The sequence below is a fragment of the Microcaecilia unicolor genome, unplaced genomic scaffold (genome assembly GCF_901765095.1).
Source record: "Microcaecilia unicolor unplaced genomic scaffold, aMicUni1.1, whole genome shotgun sequence".
Taxonomy (NCBI): Eukaryota; Metazoa; Chordata; class Amphibia; order Gymnophiona; family Siphonopidae; genus Microcaecilia; species Microcaecilia unicolor.
In genome coordinates, this window is record NW_021963690.1 from 5,014 (window position 1) to 28,584 (window position 23,571).

At 42.8% G+C, this 23,571-nt stretch overlaps 1 protein-coding gene across 1 annotated transcript in view; it reads left to right on the top strand.

Moving 5' to 3' along the window:
• Positions 1-475: 475 nt before the first annotated feature.
• Positions 476-23,571, top strand: part of LOC115459575 (TBC1 domain family member 9-like) — a gene marked incomplete at its 5' end in the record, with an annotated part of 49,817 nt that continues 26,721 nt past the window's right edge. Inside the window, 3 exons of the mRNA XM_030189386.1 lie at positions 476-574; positions 3,404-3,472; positions 4,515-4,755. Coding sequence (XP_030045246.1) covers positions 476-574; positions 3,404-3,472; positions 4,515-4,755 — 409 coding nt within the window. The remainder of the gene's footprint in view (positions 575-3,403; positions 3,473-4,514; positions 4,756-23,571) is intronic.

Genomic DNA, 23,571 nt, shown 5'->3' on the forward strand with positions numbered 1-23,571 from the left:
ATCTTCGTGGTATATCTTGTCAAAGAGATGGGTCTTCAGTAGTTTGCGGAAGTTGGTCAGTTCATAGATTGCTTTTAGGTTGCGCATTCCAGAATTGCGTACTTGTATAGGAAAAGGTTGATGCGTACATTAATTTGTATTTTAGACCTTTGCAGTTGGGGAAATGAAGATTAAGAAATGTGCGAGATGATTTTTTAGCATTCCTGGGTTGTAGGTCTATAAGGTCTGACATGTAGGCTGGGGCATCACCGTGGATGATTTTGTGAACTAGGGTACATACTTTGAACGCGATGCGTTCTTTGAGTGGGAGCCAGTGTAACTTCTCACGTAGGGGTTTTGCACTTTCGTACTTTGATTTTCCGAATATGAGTCTGGCTGCCGTGTTCTGGGCTGTTTGGAGGTTTTTTTAAGTATTTGCTCTTTGCAAATCTGATTCTGTAACGCTGAAAGGAAACTTTATTTTGGCTCCCTTTAGAAATTTGGAACCATAAGAGCGGACCTGATTGAGCAGATGAGATTCAAGCAGAGACTGAAGGTTATCCAGACCCTAGAAGATGCTACAAAGCGTAATGTGGTAGGTTGATAGTATCCTTTTTATAATTGGCCTTCATCCTTTTGAGAAGGTACAGTATGTTTCTGTCACTGAATAATGCACCCAGCTTATATGTAGTAAAACATTTTTTACAAATTCCAAGGCCTTTTCCTCTGACCTGACAAAGGATTGCTTGTGTTTAACATTAACAGCTGAAAATGTATCTGGTAGCTTTATATATCAGAAGGGGGGGGTTGCTTTTAGATGATAAAATGGAATAAAGTCAACTGGGAAGGGAAGCAGGAGGGATCAAGCTTGTTTTCTTCATGTAGTGTTAAGCACACACTATGTGATGGTAAGCATAATCTATTGAACGGACCGTGGATTACAGAGCTATCTATCTCTCTATATAAAAAGCAACACCAACGTTCTATGACGCCTCCAGCCGGAAGTGTGAAGGGGGCGAGATATCCGGTTTCCCTATGAGTGTCTGCTCCGCCCTCTCTGTAACACAGTCAGTGAAGGAAAACAGCAGAGCACGAAATCAAATCGCTGGCTCTGTAACAGTGAAGGACTCAGAGGGGGAGGGGAGAGAGGCCAGAGGGCAGGGACACACACACTCCCACATGCACACAGAAGAAAACATTGCTAGCCCCCGTTTCATTTGCATCAGAAACGGGGCTTTTTTACTAGTATATATATAAAAGGCACCTGCAACATTCCATTGAAGCCTCAAGCTGGAAACTTGAGGCGCCCGAGATATCCAGTTTGGCGTGCAGTCAGTGTAGCTCCGCCCTCGCAATGACGCAGAGGGTGGGATGGGCCTGCAGTCAGTGTAACTCCGCCCTCGTGTCAAAACCTGATGTAGAGGGCGGGGAACGCACAACGCACGAGTTCCACAGATTCAGTGACGGCAGCAGGGAGTCCCACACATTCAGTGACAGCAGCAGGGACAGCGCTGCGAACTTTAATCACAAACTCGCAACCAAGTGACGGAGGGGGGGGGGGGGTCTGGAACTCGGGAGGGAGGATGGTGGCCGGGAAATTACCTTGCTAGCGCCCATTTCATTTCTTTCCAAAACCGGCATTTCCTACTAGTATCTTATATTTTGATAAATTTTACAAATAGTGAAGAGCATGCATATGCGTGATTTTGTTTTTTAAACTTCCTACATTTTTTTGCTCTAGTAAACTATTCTAGTATACAGACAGGTGTAAATGGATTCTTTGCAGTTTGTAATACCTTTTATTGGATGAAGCACTGCATGCATGAGTAAAGCTATAGAAATTCTACATATTAAGACAATGGTGGGGTTTTTTTTTTTGTTTTTTTCTTTTCTTTTTGTTAAGGTTTTTGATTTTGTACGTCAAACTTCAGTACTCCTTTTTGGGGTTTATTTACTGCCTTTTTGAAGGAATTCACTGAAAGCAGTATACGGCAGGAATAAATCAAACATAAGCAATAGATACTTTGTGTTTGAATAACTATTGAATATGTCAACACAATATGCAATAAAGCATTAATAGCATAGGATGTAAGCAAAGGTGGAACATAGGTAATGTAAGTACCAGGAGTTAGAAAATAGGGACTAATTTACATAAAAAACATAAACATTTAGCCATACTGGGTCAGACCAATGGTTCATCTAGCCCAGTATTCTGTTTTCCAATCAGTTGCCAAGCACATCATAAGTACCTAGCAGTAACATTCCATGCTTTTAACGAAAGTTGTACATTTTATTTATTCATACTTGTATCCCACAATTATCCAGAAACGAGTTTCGGTTCAATGTGGCTTAGGTGCTTGAATATTATCTTAGCTAAGGTAGGAGTGGATAAATATAGCCTGCTTTATAGTACGTGCAGCTGGTCTGCTCTATATGATTAATTCTGATGAGATGAGGAAAAACATTTGGATCAGAATACTGTGGTATATAGGCTGGATGGGCCTTATGATCTGTTATCTACCAATGTGTACCCCTTGTTGCTGAGCTAAAAGTCCCAGTTGAATTCTGTTTTCCATACACTTCAAAACTAGTGGCCCTTTGTGTTCCATAATTTCTTGAATACTGACTTCTCCTTTTTTTTCCTTTCAAGGATTTTGAACTTTTGACGTAGAATAACATACATGTGTGAGCATTTAGAACTTTGGCTTTCAAAGAAGGGTTCTCAACCCAGTCCTTGGGACCCACCCAGCTCTTCTGGTGTCAGAGTATCTGTAACAAGTATGAATATGAAAAACGTATGTATGTATTGGGATTTATTAGCCGCCTTTATGAAGAGATTCACCCAAGGCAGTGTACAGCAGGTATTGTTTAACATAAAACTTGCAATGTTGTTAACAGCATAACAATAGTAAAATAACCAAGAATAAACATAAATACAATAAATGAGGTGAAAACAGTAAATTGAAACCTAATAATAGAACTACTATGAAACAGTATCAAAAATACACATATTTGACAGCACTGGAATTCAAATACCAGAGAGAGAATTCAGTGACAGCATGTTAGCATAATATGCTGATACACCTAATAAGCATGCATTAGAGCATTCAACTAACATAGATACGATGCTAAAGATTTTCTACAATACAATGTAGACTGCTTCCATTCTTCATATGTGTATTTGTTGCAGGTAGGCTGAAAACCAACCTTGCTGGGCGAGTGCTGAGGACTAAGTTGAGAACCTCTCCTCCAAGATACTTAATGTTGGTCAAACAGTGTAAAAACCAGTAAATACATCTTAAAATATAGGATTGGAATTGGGGACTTGTGTTCAATACTGTTTATCATCCATATGTTCCTCAGCAATGACTTGAGCAACTGAATCGCATTTAAGTTTAAATTGTGTGTTTAAATTTTTGCAAAGGTTCGGACCATCATTACCGAGACTGCCTTCACCATGGATGAACTAGAGGAGCTGTATGCATTTTTCAAGGTACAGTGGCAGGCAGAATACAACGAACGTATGCAGTAATCTGTTATAGAAAAACCTAAATTGGAGCCACCAGTTGTCTATAAATACAAAAATTGCTAAAAATATAGACTACTTTCGCTGTAACATCGGAAATCCAAAACTGGTGAAGTTGACCAATTATAAAATGCTACTTTTAGTCCTTTAGTATAAATCTGTTAGTGATAGATGGATCATCTCTGACCTTCACTTGATTATATCCTAACAGGACATTTATAATTCTGCTGATTTATGGCTCTCAAACGTCTTAAGACGACTAAGACTATTTGATGGTTCAGGTCTCTTCTGCTTCAGTGTCCCTGCACTCTGAGCTCTAGGAGACTGATTCTATCAAAGCTGCGTTGCCCCCTGCCTTTCCTATGACCTGAATATTAGCAAGGTGACTACTTCAGTCTGACAAGTCTGCGTAGCAACCTCTCCATTTTCATGTACAAGACCCAAAACGTAGTAAGCAGATTACTCTTGATTTTATTCTGTGCTCATCTGCTGTAAAAATTTAGTATAGGGAAATCAGCAGTAAAACCACTGTGTTCTCAAGATTAACAGTCATGCAAAATGCTGAATTTCAAATGGCTTGTGATCTTGTTTTATGCTAGATTTTAAGTTTTTACTCATGGTACTAATTTGTGACTTCAGCATCAAGTCAGAGTAGAAGATGTAGTGCAGGACTAAAAGGGTCCCTGGTGACAGCCTTACACCTCCCACCTCTGGAGTGGGGGAAGCAGAATTGATGGCTGTGTTCCTATCGCCAGGACAGCCGCCATTCCGAAATGGCATGGCCCAACTTCCACTGGAACCAGCAGAGTCACGAGAGAGGGGATGGGTAGCTAGAATAGTTGACCCAGATCCCAGAAATAGTCTGCCTCAGGATTCCTGAAGATTACCCAGTCTGGTTACTTAGAGCCTGACAATTTTTGCTTTGAGACCTAAAATAGCTCTTGATTTTAAGTCATAAGCTGAGCGTTATGAAACTAATACATTGACTTTTTTAAATACTTGAACTCAGGCTGAACATCTGATCAATTGCTACTGGGGAGGTCCCGGCACTGCCTCTGTCCGTTATGACCCCAGCCTTCCGTACCTGGAGCAGTACCGCATCGATTTTGAGCAGTTCAAGTGCATGTTTGCTCTCCTCTTCCCCTGGGCCTGTGGTACACATACAGATATCTTGGCCGCACGCCTCTTCAGACTGCTTGACGAGAATGGAGACTCGCTCATCAACTTCCGAGAGTTTGTCACTGGGCTAAGTAAGAGACGCCTGTCTACGTTGGGGCTTTAGTAATCTCAAGAGGGGGGTGGTTGCATTTCCAGTGCATACTCCTGATATAGGTTTGTTTTGGTGTGGGAGAAGTTAATTTAGCAACAGAAGCACTTCCAGCACCAACTCCTCCTGCCATCTGTCCCCCATACTATTTCCCTCCCCCACCCCTATGCTTAGCTTATCTCTTAAAGCATTTGTTTAAACCTATTACATTTCACTGTTTATCCTTGGGCTGCTGTTGTGCTAGGAGTTGTATTGTCCTTTCAGAAACAGGTTTACTGGTCACTTTTTCAACAAAAAATCAGTAGGTAAAGACTGTTAGGACCAGCCAGTCTGCTCATTAATCTGTCAATTTTATTTTCTAGTCTTTTCCACTAGGCTTTCTTGAGCATTCATAAATTCTGTCAGTGTCTTGGCTCTTATCACCTCTTCTGGAAGACTTTTCCAGATGTCCACGCACCCATTTTAAATATTTTTCCTTTCCTTTTGAGCCTTCCTCCACCTTCATATTATGACTAACTTTTTTTTTTTTCATACCACCTGTTTAACTGAAGTTTGATATTTGAATATTTGTCACCCCTTTACCTCAGAGTAAATCTTAAGCTCAGTTAGCCTGTGTATGGCTTAAAATGCGGAACAGAAAAAAGAGCAGACCACGTAACAAGTAAATATTTATTTTGAAATCATCAAAACTGCAAACAGTTTCCTTTAATCAAGCAACATGGCCATGTTTTGCATCAGGGGCTAAACAAATAACCAGCAGGAGCAGTCCAGTGTTTTCCCTGTCTGGTTGCTGTTTGCATTTGAAGGCAGCCTGTATGCCAGGTTGCTGTGTCTGCTGTAACTGCTACTTCTAAAGGCAAACCTCTTGCTAGTATCTAGTGCTGTATTGTAACCAGACAGGGAAAACATTGGACTGCTCCTGTTTGTTTAGCCCCTGATGCAGCCCTTGTAGGACAAAGCATGGCCATGTTGGGTGATCAAAGGAAATTGTTTGCTGTTTTGATGACTTGAAAATATTTTATTTTACGTGGTCTGCTTTTCTTCTGTTCTGGATCCTGCAGATCGTTTGCCTGTTTGTTTTTTTTGGGACCTTTGGCTGAAAGTGCAGGCCATGCACCATTTTCCTGGTCTTCGCTTCCATATTATCAATATCCACTTATAGATATGGACTTCAGAACTGAATAGCGTACGAAATCTATGGATGTAATATTACTGTGCACTACTAGCTTTTCCAACCGTTATGGCTTCTCGGTTAATATGACCTCAAGAGCTCTTTCCTGTTTGCTAGTTATTCACCTTCAAAATATTTTAACCTTGAATTTCCATGCACCAATGAATTTAACAGTTCTTTGAATTGGTGTTAATTTTTAGTTTCGGTTGTCACGTTTCTTCAGCATTTTATCAATCCATTGACCACAGGGTTTTTGGGTTGTTTTTTTCATTTTCATCAATGTCTTTCCTACACAAGTTGACTGAAGATTTTCATTGTCCATATTCTAACATTTCCTCAGTGACACATTGACTGGACCAGGTCTAGCACTGATCATGTCTCTTTCCATTCAGTAGTGGACTCCACAGACTGAGTCCTGTTGATCATCTGAATAAATACATAAGTATTGCTTACTGGGAAAGACCAAAAGTCCATCAAGCCCAGCATCCTGTTTCCAACAGTGACCAATCCAGGTCACAAATACCTGGCAAGATCCCAAAAAAGTACAAAACATTCTATACTGCTTATCCCAGAAATAGTGGATTTTCCCCAAGTCCATTTAATAATGGTCTATGGACTTTTCCTTTAGGAAGCCATCCAAACCTTTTTTAAACTCCGTTAAGCTAACCGCCTTTACCACATTCTCTCTCTGGCAATGAATTCCAGAATTTAATTACACATTGAGTGAAGAAAAATTCTTCGATTCGTTTTAAATTTGCTACATTGTAGCTTCATCACATGCCCCCTAGTCCTAGTATTTTTGGAAAGCGTAAACAGATGCTTCACATCTACCCATTCTACTCCACTCATTTTATAGACCTCTATCATATCTCCCCTCAGCCGCCTTTTCTCCGAGCTGAAGAGCCCTAGCTGCTTTAGCCTTTCCTGATAGGGAAGTTGTCCCATCCCCTTTATCATTTTCGTCGCCCTTCTCTGCACCTTTTCTAATTCTGCTATATAATAACATAACATAGTAACATAGTAGATGACGGCAGAAAAAGACCTGCACGGTCCATCCAGTCTGCCCGACAAGACAACTCATGTGTGCTACTTTTGTGTATACCCTACTTTGATTTGTACCTGTGCTCTTCAGGGCACAGGCCGTATAAGTCTGCCCAGCACTAGCCTCGCCTCCCAACCACTGGCTCTGGCACAGACCGTATAAGTCTGCCCAGCACTAGCCCCGCCTCCCAACCTCCAGTCCCGCCTCCCACCACTGGCTCTGGCACAGACCGTATAAGTCTGCCACGCACTAGCCCTGCCTCCCACTACCGGCTCTGCTATCCAATCTTTTTAGAGATGCGGCGACCAGAATTGATTGCAATATTTGAGGTGCGGTCACACCATGGCGCGATACAAAGGCATTATAACATCCTCATTTTTGTTTTCTATACCTTTCCTAATACCTAACATTCTATTTGCTTTCTTAGCCGCAGCAGCACACTGAGCAGAAGGTTTCAACATATCATTGCTGACACCTAGATCCCTTTCTTGGTCTGTGACTCCTAACGTGGAACCTTGCATGACGTAGCTATAATTTGGGTTCCTCTTTCCCACATGCATCACTTTGCATTTGCTCACATTAAACGTCATCTGCCATTTAGACGCACAGTCTCCCAGTCTCGTAAGGTCCTCTTGTAATTTTTCACAATCCTCCCGCGATTTAACAACTTTGAATAACTGTCATCAGCAAATTTAATTATCTCACTAGTTACTCCCATCTCTAGGTCATTTATAAATGTTAAAAAGCAGCGGTCCCAGCACAGACCCCTGGGGAACCCCACTCATTACCCTCCTCCATTGAGAATGACCATGTAACCCTACTCTGATTTCTATCTTTTAACCAGTTAATCCACAATAGAACACTACCTCCTATCCAATGACTCTCCTCTGGAGTCTTTCATAAGGTACTTTGTCAAATGCCTTCTGAAAATCCAGATACACAATATCAACCGGCTCACCTTTATCCACATGTTGTTCACCCCTTTAAAGAAAGTAGTTGATTTTTTCCTTCTAACTTTCAGACTGGTTAACTTGCTCATCTTTGGGATATAGTAAGTGTGGGCACTTATGTGACCCATCCTCTTCACCCTAGATTAGGATAGGACACTGGACAACCCCACACCTCTGCACTGAGTTTAGTTATATGGTTTCTATGCTTAAGTAAATTCAGATGTTTATTTTCCAGCTAATTGAGGGCTGTTTATGAAGGTACTAAAAACATCTCTGGGTTTGTGCAACAGCTGCTGTTGGGTATCTTAGTCTTAGTGCAATCAAATATAAATGCCAAGACCTGTCGTTTCTTTCTTTACAACATCCGTAAAATCTGCCCCTTTCTTTCCGAGCACTCTACCAAAACCCTCATCCACACCCTTGTCACCTCTCGTTTAGACTACTGCAATCTGCTTCTTGCTGGCCTCCCACTTAGTCACCTCTCCCCTCTCCAGTCGGTTCAAAACTCTGCTGCCTGTCTCATCTTCCGCCAGGGTCGCTTTACTCATACTACCCCTCTCCTCAAGACCCTTCACTGGCTCCCTATCCGTTTTCGCATCCTGTTCAAACAACTTCTACTAACCTATAAATGTACTCCCTCTGCTGCTCCCCAGTATCTCTCCACACTCGTCCTTCCCTACACCCCTTCCCGTGCACTCCGCTCCATGGATAAATCCTTCTTATCTGTCCCCTTCTCCACTACTGCCAACTCCAGACTTCGTGCCTTCTGTCTCGCTGCACCCTACGCCTGGAACAAATTTCCTGAGCCCCTACGTCTTGCCCCATCCTTGGCCACCTTTAAATCTAGACTGAAAGCCCACCTCTTTAACATTGCTTTTGACTCGTAACCACTTGTAACCACTCGCCTCCACCTACCCTTCTCTCTTCCTTCCCGTTCACATTAATTGATTAATTGCTTACTTTATTTATTTTTTGTCTATTAGATTGTAAGCTCTTTGAGCAGGGACTGTCTTTTTTTCTATGTTTGTGCAGCGCTGCGTATGCCTTGTAGCGCTATAGAAATGCTAAATAGTAGTAGTAGTAGTAGTAGTACTTCAGTAATGTCAGTGCAGAAAAAAAAACGTTAAAATTGAACTGAAGGTACAAATCAAGCTGAGAGGGGTAAACATTAGTTTTTCAAGTGTTTATCCAACAAATATCTCTGAACTGTTTTTTGATTGGGTGTTCTATTTTATTTATTGCATTTGTATCCCACACTTTCCCACCTCTTTGCAGGATCAATGTGGCTTACAATACATCATGGATAGTGGGAGTAAGAAGAGAATAGATATTTGGTTTTACAGAAGGATTTTGGGTTGCATGGTAATAGAATACATGATAGTAATATAGTAGAAGACATTATTAAACATTTCACATATGTTGATCTCTGTGGTATACCTTGTCAAAGAGATGGGTCTTCAGTTGTTTTCGGAAGTTGGTCAGTTCATAGATCACTTTTAGGTTGCGTGGCTTAAAGGTGAAAACCTAAATTCAGTTGTGTTAAACTTTCTCTAAGATCCTCAGTATGGTAAAGAGATGTTTCTGCCTCGGTTTTAGAAGAGAAATCTTTGTTGCCAAGGTCATGACTGGCCAATGTCAAATACATCTGATATGCAGGTAAAAACGCATTTCTTCCAGGCTATTTGCCAGTTCCAAACGATCTTGACCTCTAAGCCACTGAGTTCTAAGCTGTTTCACAACTAGACTAGCTTTATGAAATGTAAAATGGAGCCAGCTCTAGAGGAAGAAGTGACATCAGTTACAGTTTATTAAATTTCCTATACTGCGTAACTTTTTACAAGGAAAAAAATCCCAACAGTGTGCAATATTAAAATCACATAAAATACCAACAAAGAACTACAATATTAGCTCTGAATGGCATCCTGATCCCTGAGCTCCTGCTTCCCCACTAACTTGCTTAATCCCTTGCCATCCACCTTTTTGCACTAGCCTTCCCTGTGCTTCTGAAGTGTTAAGAGATGATGTTATGGCTTCCCAAACTAAATCTGCTACTAAGGAGGGCAGTAAGCTCCCCCATAAGCCGGGACCCAAACCTTTTAGTGCCATGAGACCACAGGCCCTGATTCCCTGTCTAAGTTAGGAGTCCTTGCAGCCGGGGTGTACTTCTAGTGTTTGCAAAAGAGGGCTCGAGATCTAGCTTCAGGGATGCTCTCTGCTGTATTCAGTTATATACACTGTTGAGCATGTGTGGCTGTGTGAATTGTTTGAACTCTGTTTTGTGTAAGAGATTTATTTTACTTTCTTCTTGCATTGTGGGTGGAGGGGGGCAGAGTTGGTTGGACTGGGTTTGTTGGTTAGGATCTCCATTTCCTTGCAGTGTAAGGGGTTGTCAGAGCAGCTTTTTTGTTTGGGAAGGTGATGACAGTACTTTGGGGTTTTGGGGGTTTTTTCATTCTGGGGCAGTTTCTAGGAAGTTTTTCCTTTAAAGCTGCTTCCCAATGTAAGTGGCAGAAGACTAGATTAATACAAGACTGCACTTCTCATTAACAGCTTAAAGCAGCAACATAAACTTACAGGCTCTGAATCTGTTTTTTGGCAGCTACAGGCTGCCAGATTGCAATTAAATAGCTACTACATTGAAGTGGCCTATGCCTCTGCCAGGCTGCAACATCAGGCTTATGAGGAAAAACAAGGTAAGCCGTATGTTGACTTTGCGCCTGCATAACCATAGGCTGATGGAAGCATGCATAAAATCAAAGATCTGGCATTTTATTGACCCGTACACTCAGATACAGGAGCGGTTTATGGAATATTACAGGGGATTATATACTGTGGACTCTCGGATTGACTTGGCAGCCGTTGATTTTTTTATCTGAGCTTTCTCTTCTAGCTTTAACCCCTGCACAGCATGTTTCTATGGATGGTGAGATCAGGGTTAAAGAAATGCCGTAAACTATTAAATCCCTACTTAATCATAAGTCTTCGGGATTAGATGATTTTTTTTTTTCAGGGAAATTCTGTAAAACTTTAGCTTCCGAGCTTGCCCCATTACTTACTGATCTGTTGAATGTGGTGGCCCCTTGCCGCTGTCTGATGGAGGCTTGGATTGCAGTGGTCCCTAAGCCACAGAACAGCATTGCCAGTCTTGTTACCCTAGCTCAATGTTGATCACAGATGTGTAAATTTTGGCAAAGGCTCTGGCCAATAAGCTTGCTGCAATCCTAACTTCCTTAATCCATCCTGACTAGGTAGGCTTTATTCCAGGTAGGCTTTATTCTAGGTAGGCAAGCCTTTGATAATATCCGTAGAACTATTGACCTGGTCACAATTGCTCATTCAACTTGGACTCCAATGTGCCTTTTCAGCATTGATGCCGAGAAGGCCTTTGATCAAGTCCATTGCAGTTCTGTCCAGATTTGGTCTGGGCTCCTTTAACTTCATAAAGCATTTCTTAATACTCAGTGCAATTAAACAGGGATAATCCTTGCCATTATGGCTCTTTACGTCAAGGACGAAATAACCTAGAGTAGCCGTGTAGACTCTTGTAGATCTCTTTTGTTTTGTGTGCTCCCTGGGCTGACTTACCAGTGCTGACTTCATTCTGAGGTGCTACATCATTGGTAGGATGTCTCGGTGAAGTGTCTGTCGCACCTGCAACTAATACAAGTTAAAATAGCAGTGGGGGAGGCTCCCCAGCTGTTGATCTTTACCCTGTCTAGTCAAATCAGGGAGTAGTCTCGTCCAGCGCCCAGAAATTTACTATTTTAGTCTCCAGACTACTTCTGGCAGAACTGACCACATCTAATAGAGTGCACCCCCACCCCCAAATAAAATCAGTCTGCCTTGCTGGGCCAAGAGACCACATGGTTTCCCAATCCTTGTTCTATCCTTGTGATATGTGACCACCTCTGGGTCAAAGTGACTAAAATATCAGATTTAAAATGTTGAGAATGGCTGCCCCCCCCCCCCCCAAATATCATTGGTCCATAAGCAGTCTGAAAGTTACATGTTTGAACTTACGTAACTTTTTATCTAGTCACATAAAAGGATAATGTTTGAACTGTTGTACCACAAATTGTTTGCCCTAACAATTCATTAAAATCTCGTTTGTCTCTGGAGGCTTTAGTCATCTTTTCCTGAAGATGGTCAGATGGTACTGCTGAGCTGTTCAGAACCTCTTCCTCTTTGAAATATAAGACAGGCGGAGCTGTGAGACATAGTCAGTACCTCATATGGCTCTTTCTGCTCTGGATGGGGTCCCATAGCCTTCTCAGTATTCAGAATACTGCATTCTCAAGCATATGTCCTTGCCAGAGTCCCATAATGGTCTTACTTTTTCTCTTTTCCACGTATCCTCTTTTCAAACCTGAATGTTAAGTTTGATACCCATTTTGCTTCTCTTCACTTATCCTGTCATCACTGTTCTGTAATATATTTTGTGAATTTTAAGGGGGGAGGAAAAGGGAGATGGAGAAGACCTATTCATCCATACTGCCATGCAGCTTTCAGTGTGCCTTGCTGTACTGCACATCAGGAATATCTGTATACTAGAGAAAGCAACACACATTTCCCGGTGTTCCTCCTTTGATACAAGAGTAGAGAGGAAGCAGGGGCGGACTGAGGGTGGTCTGGACCCCCCGCTGCCCCAGTCCTACCTTGAGGGGTCCTGGTGGCCTCTGCGGGGACATGTTCTTTCCTTCCCGCTGTGCTGCCACTGTTCCTCCACCTGACGGCGCCATTGTGTTTTCAAAATGGCAGCTGAGACTTCCACAGTCTCGCAAGTCTCAACAGTCTCGCAAGGCTTCCACAGGGGGCCTTGGCCGCCATTTGTAAAATACGGGGGGGGGGGGGAGAGCGCAGCCCGGGCAGGAAAGAACATGTTACCCCATCCTCCCCACCTCCTGCAGAGGCCACTAGGTCACCAGCGGCATGCTGGACATCCGGGCAGAGCCTCTGGGCCCTCAGGCACTGCCCAGTTGCCCGAATGGTCAGTCTGCCCCGAGAGGAAGGCTTTGGCAATATATTCCTGTCAGACTGCTCATCTTTCCGTGGAAGTTTTTGTCCGTCTTCCTCTTCCTCCTATGACTTTTTCATTGCTATTTTATTTCACATTTTTTTCTACAACTTTGCACCATAGTGGTTGTCTTAGGAAGAAAGATCAAGTTGCCATTTTTTTTTGCTTTGTTTTTAGCCTCTGGCTTAGATCCACTATTCTATGTAGGCTTCCCTAATCTAAACATGTCAATCCTTTTGAAATGTAGGACTGTTGGTCAGGGTAGCATTGACCCTTTGGGTCCTAGACAAGTGAAAATTTGTCCCTCTTAAGAATATAATTTAAAATTCCCACACATTTTGGGCTCTGCATAGTTCTGATGCCAGAAAAAAATGGTACAGTAGCAGCAGCTCAGATGACTCCTTCCAAATGAAGGACAATGCACAGGGGGTGGTGAGGAATAGACAGCTGGGCAGCTGTGGCCCTGATTTCAATCCTCTCCCCACTCAACGTTCTTGTAGGGATGGATTGTTAGTTTGTGATGAAAGGTTTGATGGCATTAGCATGTGCTTTCTACAAAGATGTACTGTTTTTCCAATGGTCATGCATGTGCGTACTATCAGGAAAGAGTGAGCCTTCTGTATAAATATGCGGTCCATAAGATGGCGGGCCACTGTGTAACTCCCTTAAGATGCCTGCCTTTTTCTCTCCGTAAAACAGCAAGATAAGGTCATCAGGAGTTCATAGACAAAACTCCCAGCAGAAGTTCTTATCTAACATTCCACATTGTGAGCACAGCAACAGGGAGGAGTGAACAAAAGACGGGACATAAGCCCTAGGACTACCATGTGCAAGATTTGTGGCTTGAGATCGTGAGACTGGTTTTGCAGGAACAAGAGCACAAATATAGGACTAAACACTCTGTGCACATAGTGGGTACTCTTTTTTTTTTTTTTTTTTTTTTTTTATTTATTGGGATTTATTAACCGCCTTTATGAAGAGATTCATCCAAGGCGGTGTACAATAGTGTGTACTCGTAACTTTTGTTCCAGAATGAAGAAGAAACTTGGAAGAGACATTTTCTGGCTGCCCATTCCTACACTAACAGCAGCTGATTTACCAGGGTAGCAGTCTGCCTTTGGGAGTCATAGAATTAGCATATCTGAGAAGGCACCTCAGAAATATTTAGGACGTAGTCATATGCCTAGTTTGCCTATGCTTTAATCCTACCCTGCCTTTCTTCTGGTCCAGTGTTAACACTGAATAGCTCTGTCTCACTGGACTTCATATTGTGACCTACCATAATCTTGGTGGTGCTGTCTCTTGTCTTTACTAGATCAAGTGTTAGTCGTCATGAGTGGGCTCCTCAACTAGTAGGCTAAAAAGTGCCTTTTGCATAGATGCCAAATTTTTTCTTCCTCCTCCCCCCCCCCCCCCCCACCCCCAAACAACTGATTGTACAGATGTTATACTTTCTAATCTACATTTGAATTTCCCATCTAACAGCACCTTGCATTTGTGTGCTATCCTTTGGATGGCTTTTATCATGGCCATATCTACCTTTTCCCTAAATGGCAGATGATGTTTAATGTGAGCAAGTGCAAGGTGATGCATGTGGGGAAAAAACCCGAATTATAGCTACGTCATGCAAGGTTCCACGTTAGGAGTTACGGACCAAGAAAGGGATCTGGGTGTCGTCGTCGATAACACACTGAAACCTTCTGTTCAGTGTGTTGCTGCGGCTAAGAAAGCGAATAGAATGTTGGGTATTATCAGGAAAGGTATGGAAAACAGGTGTGAGGATGTTATAATGCCGTTGTATCGCTCCATGGTGTGACCGCACCTTGAGTATTGTTTCAATTCTGGTCGCCGCATCTCAAGAAAGATATAGTGGAATTGGAAAAGGTGCAGCGAAGGGCGACTAAAATGATAGCGGGGATGGGACGACTTCCCTATGAAGAAAGACTAAGGAGGCTAGGGCTATACAGCTTGGAGAAGAGACGGCTGAGGGGAGACATGATAGAGGTATATAAAATAATGAGTGGAGTGGAACAGGTGGATGTGAAGCTCCACGCTTTCCAAAAATACTAGGACTAGAGGGCATGCGATGAAACTACAGTGTAGTAAATTTAAAACAAATCGGAGAGAATTTTTCTTCACCCAACGTGTAATTAAACTCTGGAATTCGTTGCCGGAGAAAGTGGTGAAGGCGGTTAGCTTAGCAGAGTTTAAAAAGGGGTTGGACGGTTTCCTAAAGGACAAGTCCATAAACCGCTACTAAACGGACTTGGAAAACTCCAAAATTCTAGGAATAACATGTATAGAATGTTTGTACATTTGGGAAGCTTGCCAGGTGCCCTTGGCCTGGATTGGCCGCTGTCGTGGACAGGATGCTGGGCTCGATGGACCCTTGGTCTTTTCCCAGTATGGCATTACTTATGTACTTGTGATTAGTAGCCTATTGATTAAACGTTTTTCAAAATCCACAGCAACTTAGCTGTTCCTGTTTACTTGCTATCTCCAGTTCCTTTTACCTTGGCTTATAAAAAGCTGCTGCTCCACTTTTAACCTGTCTTGTCCTTTCTAAAAAGGAGTCTATCCTGGAATATTTTCTTGCAGACGCCAACCATCACTGACCTGATTCAGTGGTAATAACCCTATCCATGCCCCTGGCACCATGTTTTGGGATCCCGATTGCTGCCCTCCCCCCAGGAAAAAAGGTGTCAGCCCTACTGCCTAGTTATTTGAAAGGCATTTGCTTACGCTGTCCCTTGTGTTGGGTGCAGATATTGTTTGGCGTTGTCTAAGAGCCTTATTCATATAGGCCGGTATTCAGATTAAATTCTGTGTTCTTCCAGCAACTCAATTTCACAGAAGGTGAGCTGTTTGAAGCATTTTTGTATGCCACTTATCTTCAGGTATTCAGCCATTTACACAGCTGGGAGGAAGAGAGCTTTAAAATAGGTCTGTGGGGATCTCCTGATTTTTGTCCCTGTAACTCTAGTCATGAGTGAATAAAAGCATTAATCTTCTGTGAATAGGGTTGCTCATCCCTTCCACAGCTGTTCACCCTCACGTGGAGAAAGGGTGGCTGTAAACCGCAGCTCCACAATGGAATATTTTTTTTCTAAACATTATAGCTGGAAACTTAACCACACTTCTGAAATACTTTCTTGGTGAAATCCAGCATACTCATTTCCTCTCAGCTCAATTGTGCTTCTTCCTCTTGATTAATGACTTGACACTAATTTAGTATAATTAATATCTGAGCCTGAAAGCAACAGGCATGACTAGTAATCAGGCAATGTCACCAGGCTGCAAAGGAAGAGCATGCCAAGACCTAAAATCCTGTTGCACAGCTCTTCGAAAATATTCAGGAGGTGAATGTAAACATTGCTGACTCCACTGATAGGTCATTGAAGGCAGTCTGCAGGTATACAGATGCCACGTGAAGGTTTCAGTCCCCTTGAACTTACGGCTTTTTCAAAGCTTAAATGGAGATAGATAGAAGTGCCTACTGTGCTTTATTTACTAGTAAAAAAAAAAAGCACGTTTCTGACACAAATGAAACGGGCACTAGCAAGGTTTTCCTCGGCTCCCCTGCAGCCACCCATGTCCAGCGACCTTCCTCTCTCCCCCGCCCCCCCCCCCCCTCCTGCCACCCATGTCCAGCGACCCTCCTCTGGACATGGATCAGCTGTGAGGCATGTTTTTTTCCCCCTGGGTTCTGAAGTTGACATCATAATGGTTACGGTGATGTCAGCCTGATCTACAGAGCCTAGCAGACCAACTTGGAATGAGCCACGGTCCCAGGCAAGTCAGAACGTTGGAGGTGAGACTTATTATATAGGATTTAGATTTTGCTCACAACTTTCAGTAGTAGTTCAAAGTGAGTTACATTCAGGTACACTGGATATTTCTCTGTCCCAGGAGGGCTCACAGTCTAAGTTTGTACCTGGGGCAATGGAGGGTTAAGTGACTTGCCCAAGATCACAAGGAGCAGCAGCAGAATTTGAACCGGCCACCTCTGGATTGCAAGACCGGTGCTCTAACTACTAGGCCACTCCTCCACTCCTTGATGTTACTTTATGTAACATCAAGTTCATGTACAGGAATCTCTTGTGTACATACATATTTGACACCATGTGAAAGTGGTGCAGGTGTTGCAAAAAATAAAATGTTTGTATTTTACACTGCCGTTGATTGATCCTAGCATGAGACTCTAAGTACGTAAGTATTGCCATACTGGGACAGACCAAAGGTCCATCAAGCCCAGCATCCTGTTTCCAACAGTGGCCAATCCAGTTCACAAATACCCGGCAAGATCCCAAAAAAGTACAAAACATTTTATACTGCTTATCCCAGAAATAGTGGATTTTCCCCATTTAATAATGGTCTATGGACTTTTCCTTTAGGAAGACATCCAAACCTTTTTTAAACCCTGCTAAGCTAACCGCCTTTACCACATTCTCTGGCAACAAATTCCAGAGTTTAATTACACGTTGAGTGTAGAAAAATCTTCTCCAATTCATTTTAAATTTACTACATTGTAGCTTCATCGCATGCCCCCTAGTCCTAGTATTTTTGGAAAGCATAAACAGATGCTTCACATCTACCCGTTCAACTCCACTGATATTTTTCTAGAGATGTAGGGAGGAAATTAACTCTTTGCAAATAGTTTGACTATAGCCATTATAAGTGTAATGTTACAGTACATAAGAGCATGCTGTAGTGAAGGTGCTTAACCTAATTTTTTTTTTTGTGTGTGGGGGGGGGGTTATACAGTACTTAAATTTGCTGGTGCTTACATTTAAAAAGGACAGCAGCTTTTAAACTGGAACCTGGGGAAAACCCAACACTTTCTAAGGAGCACATGGTTCAGAGTGAGGTATCCCTGAAGAATATCAAAAAAGGGAACGTAAGAATAGCCATACTTTATCAGATCAGTGGACTTGCTTTGCAAGGAGAATGACTGCAGTTCAGTCAGTTCAGTACACCATCAGGTTGTCTCTTCTGTTCTGATCCAAAACTCCCTCCTAAGCTCAGTGTTGGCTCTACCCTGATGGTCATTAATGACAGTCTGGGACGGGAACAGTATATCTGTCCAGGTTCTATACAGTCACAAAACGAGGGGCCCTTGGCTTCCAGACAGTCCATCTTATCAGGAATGGTACAGGATGCCTCGCTAACGAAGATTACTTCATACGAGAGAGACTGGATAATTAATGCAGGTAGACAGCATGTCCCTGAATGATGTCGGCTAGCACAGTGCTTCCAAGAAGTCATGCAGATTCCATGATGGTATTATTCACAAAAGATGGTTTATGGCCTATCCAGGCCTCAGACCTACAAAAGATGATACAGGGGATATTCCTACATATCTACTCCAAATACTGATTCTGAAGAAATCAGAAATGTAAAATGAATTCAAGATGAACTCTTAAACTCTGGTCAAAAGGAGACATGCAAACCAGAATTCTACATAAAGCTGAAAGAGTACAAGAGAAATCAGGATGGCAAAAGCATGGACAAATAAGTGGCTAAAGAAAGAAAAGGAGGTAATAAGGCATGGGAAAAGGAGGAAGACCAGAGGTAAAGTTTTTCAAGGAGCGATGAATGGAAAGAAATGAGAACCCTGGAGGTGGTCTGCAAAACAGTATTCACTGAGCATTTCCACTTATCTTCCATAAACACTAGATTGGATATAGATAGAGATAACAGATGCTACACATTCACAGAAAATTGTGTTTATGAACAGCTTGCAAAGCTGAAGGTGGATAAAGCCATGGGATGTGGTACATACACTGAGATACTGAGGAAGCTTAGAAGTATTGGCAAATCCTCTAAATGGCGTGCGTTAATAGATCCTTGAATTGAGATGTTCCACAGGGTTGGAGAAAGACTGATGTCCCTCTTCACAGTAATGAGAAACTACAGGCCATTAAGTCTTACATTAGTGGTGGGAAAGATAATAGAGATGCTGGTGAAGGAAAGGGTACTAAAACTTCCTACGATTGAATGGGATGCAAGATCTGAAGCAATGTGGCTTCACCAGAGGTAGATCATGCCAAATCTGATTTTCTTTGACTGGGTGACAGAATTGGATCAGGGATGTGCTAATGTGGTCTACTAGATTTCAGCAAAACCTTGGTCATTTTGTTCCTCATAGAAGGCTCATGAATAAATTGGGCAGCTTGAGGATGATATCCAGTGGTTAACTTGGATCATAAATGGTTGACAGGCAAGAGTGGTAAATAGAATTTGCTTGGAAGAAAGGTGGTTTACTGTGTAGATCCAGGGGTTCTCAACTCACTCCTTGGGCTACACCTAGCCAGTCAGGTTTTCTAGATACCCACAATGAATATGCATGAGTAATTTTACCTGCACTGCCTCCACTATGTGCAAATTATCTCATGCATATTCATGACTATAATAAAAGCCAGTACACACACTGGCCTACCATCCCAGGTAGTCAGCCTCTAAGCTCTAGTACCAAACTGAGAGGAAGGAAGGTAGATGCTCAGTTGTTTTTTTTCTGAGTCGGTGCTGTCAGATGACAGTGCTAAAATGTTGTCATAAGGGATAAAAGTTTGGCAAGCACTGACTATTGCATCCTAATTCATGTGATCAGATTATGAAAACAAAATAGTTTCACTTCTCCTTCCCCTACTTAGCCAAAGCAAGAAGACAGAAACAGCAACAGAAGTGATGGCAACATAGCAGTCGGGACATGGTTGTGTGTGTGTGCACTTATAGACCTTGGAACTCTTCATTGACTCCCATCATAACAGGAAGTTCACACGGGGGAGGGTGCAGAGCCTGTTAAAATTCACCAACTTACATGTCCCATGCTGACTGCCACTAGGCATACAGTAGGTCACAGTGAAGGTAGGGGAGCAGCCTTGTTTTCTGACCCAATTTGGGGTCCTGACCTACAGTTTGGAACCACTGCATTGCTGCCTGATTTTTAACCTGTTTATGGAAAACCCCTGTTACATGTGACCTTACTGTCTGGGGTTCATGTTTTTCTGCTATTTATTGTATGGTACTAAAGGATCTCCTGAAAGGCTTGTGTAAGCTCTCAGCATAAGAACATAAGAATAGCCATACTGGATCAGACATTTAGCCCAGTACACTACTTCCCAACAGTGGTCAATCCAGGTCACAAGTACCTGATAGAATCCCAAATAGTAGCAAGATTTCATGCTACTGATCCCAGGGCAAGCTGTGACTTCCCCCATGTCTATCTGAATAGCAGACTATGGACTTTCCTCCAAGAGCATGTCCAAATCTTTGTACCCTGATAAGTGTCCCGTTGCCCTTCTTCCACCAGGTTATAGCTATCTCTTCATTGTGTGCTATATATCCTAATTCTCATTTTATTTTTTAGGTTTCTAGCATTTGTATACAGATACTTCAAATTGTGTGTGTGGGGGGGGGGGGGGGGGGGGGGGGGGGGGGGGGGAGGTTCCCTGCATCTACAAGCCCCTTACAATTTGACAGGGATAATTTGTTTCCTTTATTTATTGTTACATTTGTACCCCGCGCTTTCCCACTGATTGCAGGCTCAATGCGGCTTACATGGGGCAATGGAGGGTTAAGTGACTTGCCCAGAGTCACAAGGAGCTGCCTGTGCCTAAAGTGGGAATCGAACTCAGTTCCTCAGTTCCCCAGGACCAAAGTCCACCACCCTAACCACTAGGCCATGCTTGGCTTTGTTTCACTATTGTTGAAACCTCGCTGTTGGGATTCCCTAAATGTCCTGGTTTAATAGTATCCTTTAAAGCTACCCCAGTCTGAGCCATGCAGCCTTGAGTGACAGCTTCCTCCCCTCCCCCACATTCTAGTTTAAAGTCTGCTCTATCTCCTTTTATAAATGTTAGTGCTAGCAGCCCTTAATGGCAGTTTTTGCTGCAAACCAAACCGAGAGAATAGAGGTTATCCAAATAACGAGCCAACGCGGGAGATGTTGCTGGGCAAATCTTTTTTTTTTTTTTTTTTTTCAGAGCACCAGGAGAAGGACCCGACATGGACCATGTTTTAGGGGATGGAACCATCTGCCTCAGGGGTCACAACAATACTCTGTTAGAGCTACTAGTTGTGTGGTGCAGAGATGCTGGTAGACACAGCAGTATCTGCAGTATATGATGCTTGCAGAACACCAATACAAAGCAACCACCATGTATTGGTGAAAAAAGGGATCGACGCGGTTAATTCTGTGCATGCTGTCCGTTATTTTGCTGACTGGACTTCCCACGTTTGAGCTGAGTTTTGTAACCAGTACAGTATAGCGCTTTTAGCTGTTCTGCTTTTAATCGCATGTTTTATTGAGGAACGGTAACTTTTTGGCTGTGTTTTCAAGAGTTCAGACTCTGACCCCTGATGCAGGCGTATACACATCAAAACACAGCCCATGTCAGGTCAGTTCATTAAAGGACTGATGAACCTTCCATTCTTGAAGATCCATTTGGGGGGGGGGGGGGGGGGGGGAGTTGTGTTTTGTTTTGTTTTTTCTTAAATATATTAATCTCTCCTGTGGTCATCTTGTCTTTTAGGGCAACTTTTTAACAGGCATGATTAATGATGCAGGAACAAAGTTTGTCCCCGTCCCCACAAGCTCTGTCTGATCCCATCCATAAAAGTCTTGAACAGTTATGATTCTATATTTAAATCATTTTATTAAAATATAAAAAGCAATATTTGTACAACTGTCATTTTTATAAATCCTGTCCCTTCTCACAAATATCCCCTCCACTATCGGGGGGGAAAACTGAACAAGTCAAATTACCACAGAAAGCTACATAGGAAATTTATGCTAACAGAATACTTTGGTCACACACACAACACAAATGCCAAATACATAATAGCTGACCAAAAATGATAAACATATATTAACCCCAAACCACAAGAAGCCACACCAAAGAAATAAAAAGATATGTATTTCCTTCTCTACAATGCAAAATATAAAGATCACACGTCATGGATGATGTTAGGGGAGTGCAACTAGGATAACTGCCCCCTGACCAGAGAGAGCCCTAAGCCTGCTGGAAACTAAGGAAGGCACATCCTGGTAGTAGGCTTTGGGGTCCCCTCCCAAATTTTTGGCCTGGGCCCCAGACATGTCTAACACCAGCTCTGGCAGGATACACATTTCAAATCTGACATACTTGAACAAAAGGTAGAAGAAAAATTTTCTATTTTGTAATTTTATTTTTCAAATCATGTTCCAGGCTCTGGTTTCTGTTTCCCTCTGTCTACTCTCATAACTCACCAGGGTCTCCTGCCCATTTATTTTTCTCTATTTTCCCCATCCATCTTTCATCTGTGTGTACCTCTTTCCCTATGTTCAGCATCTCCCTCTGTGTCCCCTATATTTCCCCATCCAGCGTATCCCGTGTCCATCTTCCCCCAATTCATAATCACCACTGTATCCTCAACCCCTGTGTCCAGCATCACTTTCTCTAGTCTAAACCAAAACATCTAACTTTTAGCCCTGGATGTTTTTGTTTTGTTCCATTATGGCAGAAAAACGTCCAAATTTTGGGAATACCAAACCCTGCCCCCAACACACCCTGTTATGCATTGGACGCACTGCAGAGAAAAAATATCTCAAGTCTGAGTTTCAAACATCTTGATTTGGATGTTTTTCGGAGAAAAATGTTTAAATGCCACTTTATGCTGTCTTTTTTGAGACGTTTTCTCTTGAAAATGAGCCCCTTAACCTTTCTTTGGCCTTTCAGCAGCACCTCTCATTTCTCAAGAAGCCAGTACATTTCCTGTATTCAAGCACTGCTCCCTGTCCCCTGAAGCACATGCTTCAAGTATAAAATGTAAGCAAAACCTAGAACTTATGTATTCATAGTTCTTTCCTAGTCAAAATAACACAATTTCTCTTGTATATTTTTGTCTAAGTAATACTCAGTGGTAAGCACAGCGTATTATCACCCTGAATAGATAGACTTTACATTGCCCCTATGCAGTATCAAGGGCTGGGTTGGAATGTGTGGGGAGTGGAAGGGAATGACATCAGTGACCATCCCTTTGAAAATGTTTTTACATTAAGCTGAAAAGTGTCAATCCTATATAATAATTCTCACCTCCAACGTTCTATGCTTGGGACCGTGGCTCCCTGGCTGCAAGTGGTCTGCGAGGCAGACACGCACTGCGCGTGTTTCCCTACTCCTCCTACTGCCTCGGAATCAGCTGTCACTCCCCCGCGCTACGGCCCCCTCGAAACCCACCCCCTCCCGTGAACCTGTCGATTCCCCCCCCCCCCCCCCCCCGGAACACCGAAAACCGCACCCCCCCCCCCGCTGTTGTGCACTACCTTCGGGTGGGTTCCTCAATCATCTTCTCAGAAAGTTTAACTCCGTGCATCTGACGTCAGACGCACACAGAGGAACTTCCAGACAAGATGATTGAAGAACCTACGGGAAGGGAAGAACAACACGGCGGCGGTGGTGACAGTTTTCGCTCGGGGGGGGGGGAACGACAGGTTTGCGGAAGGGGGGGGGTTTGAGGGGGCTGTAGCACGGGGGGGGGGGGGGGATTGCCTGCCTAAGGCCCGTTTCCTTGCCTACAGAAACGGGCCTTTTTTACTAGTAGGTGATAAAAGAACAATCAAATACAAAAGAGAATCCTTC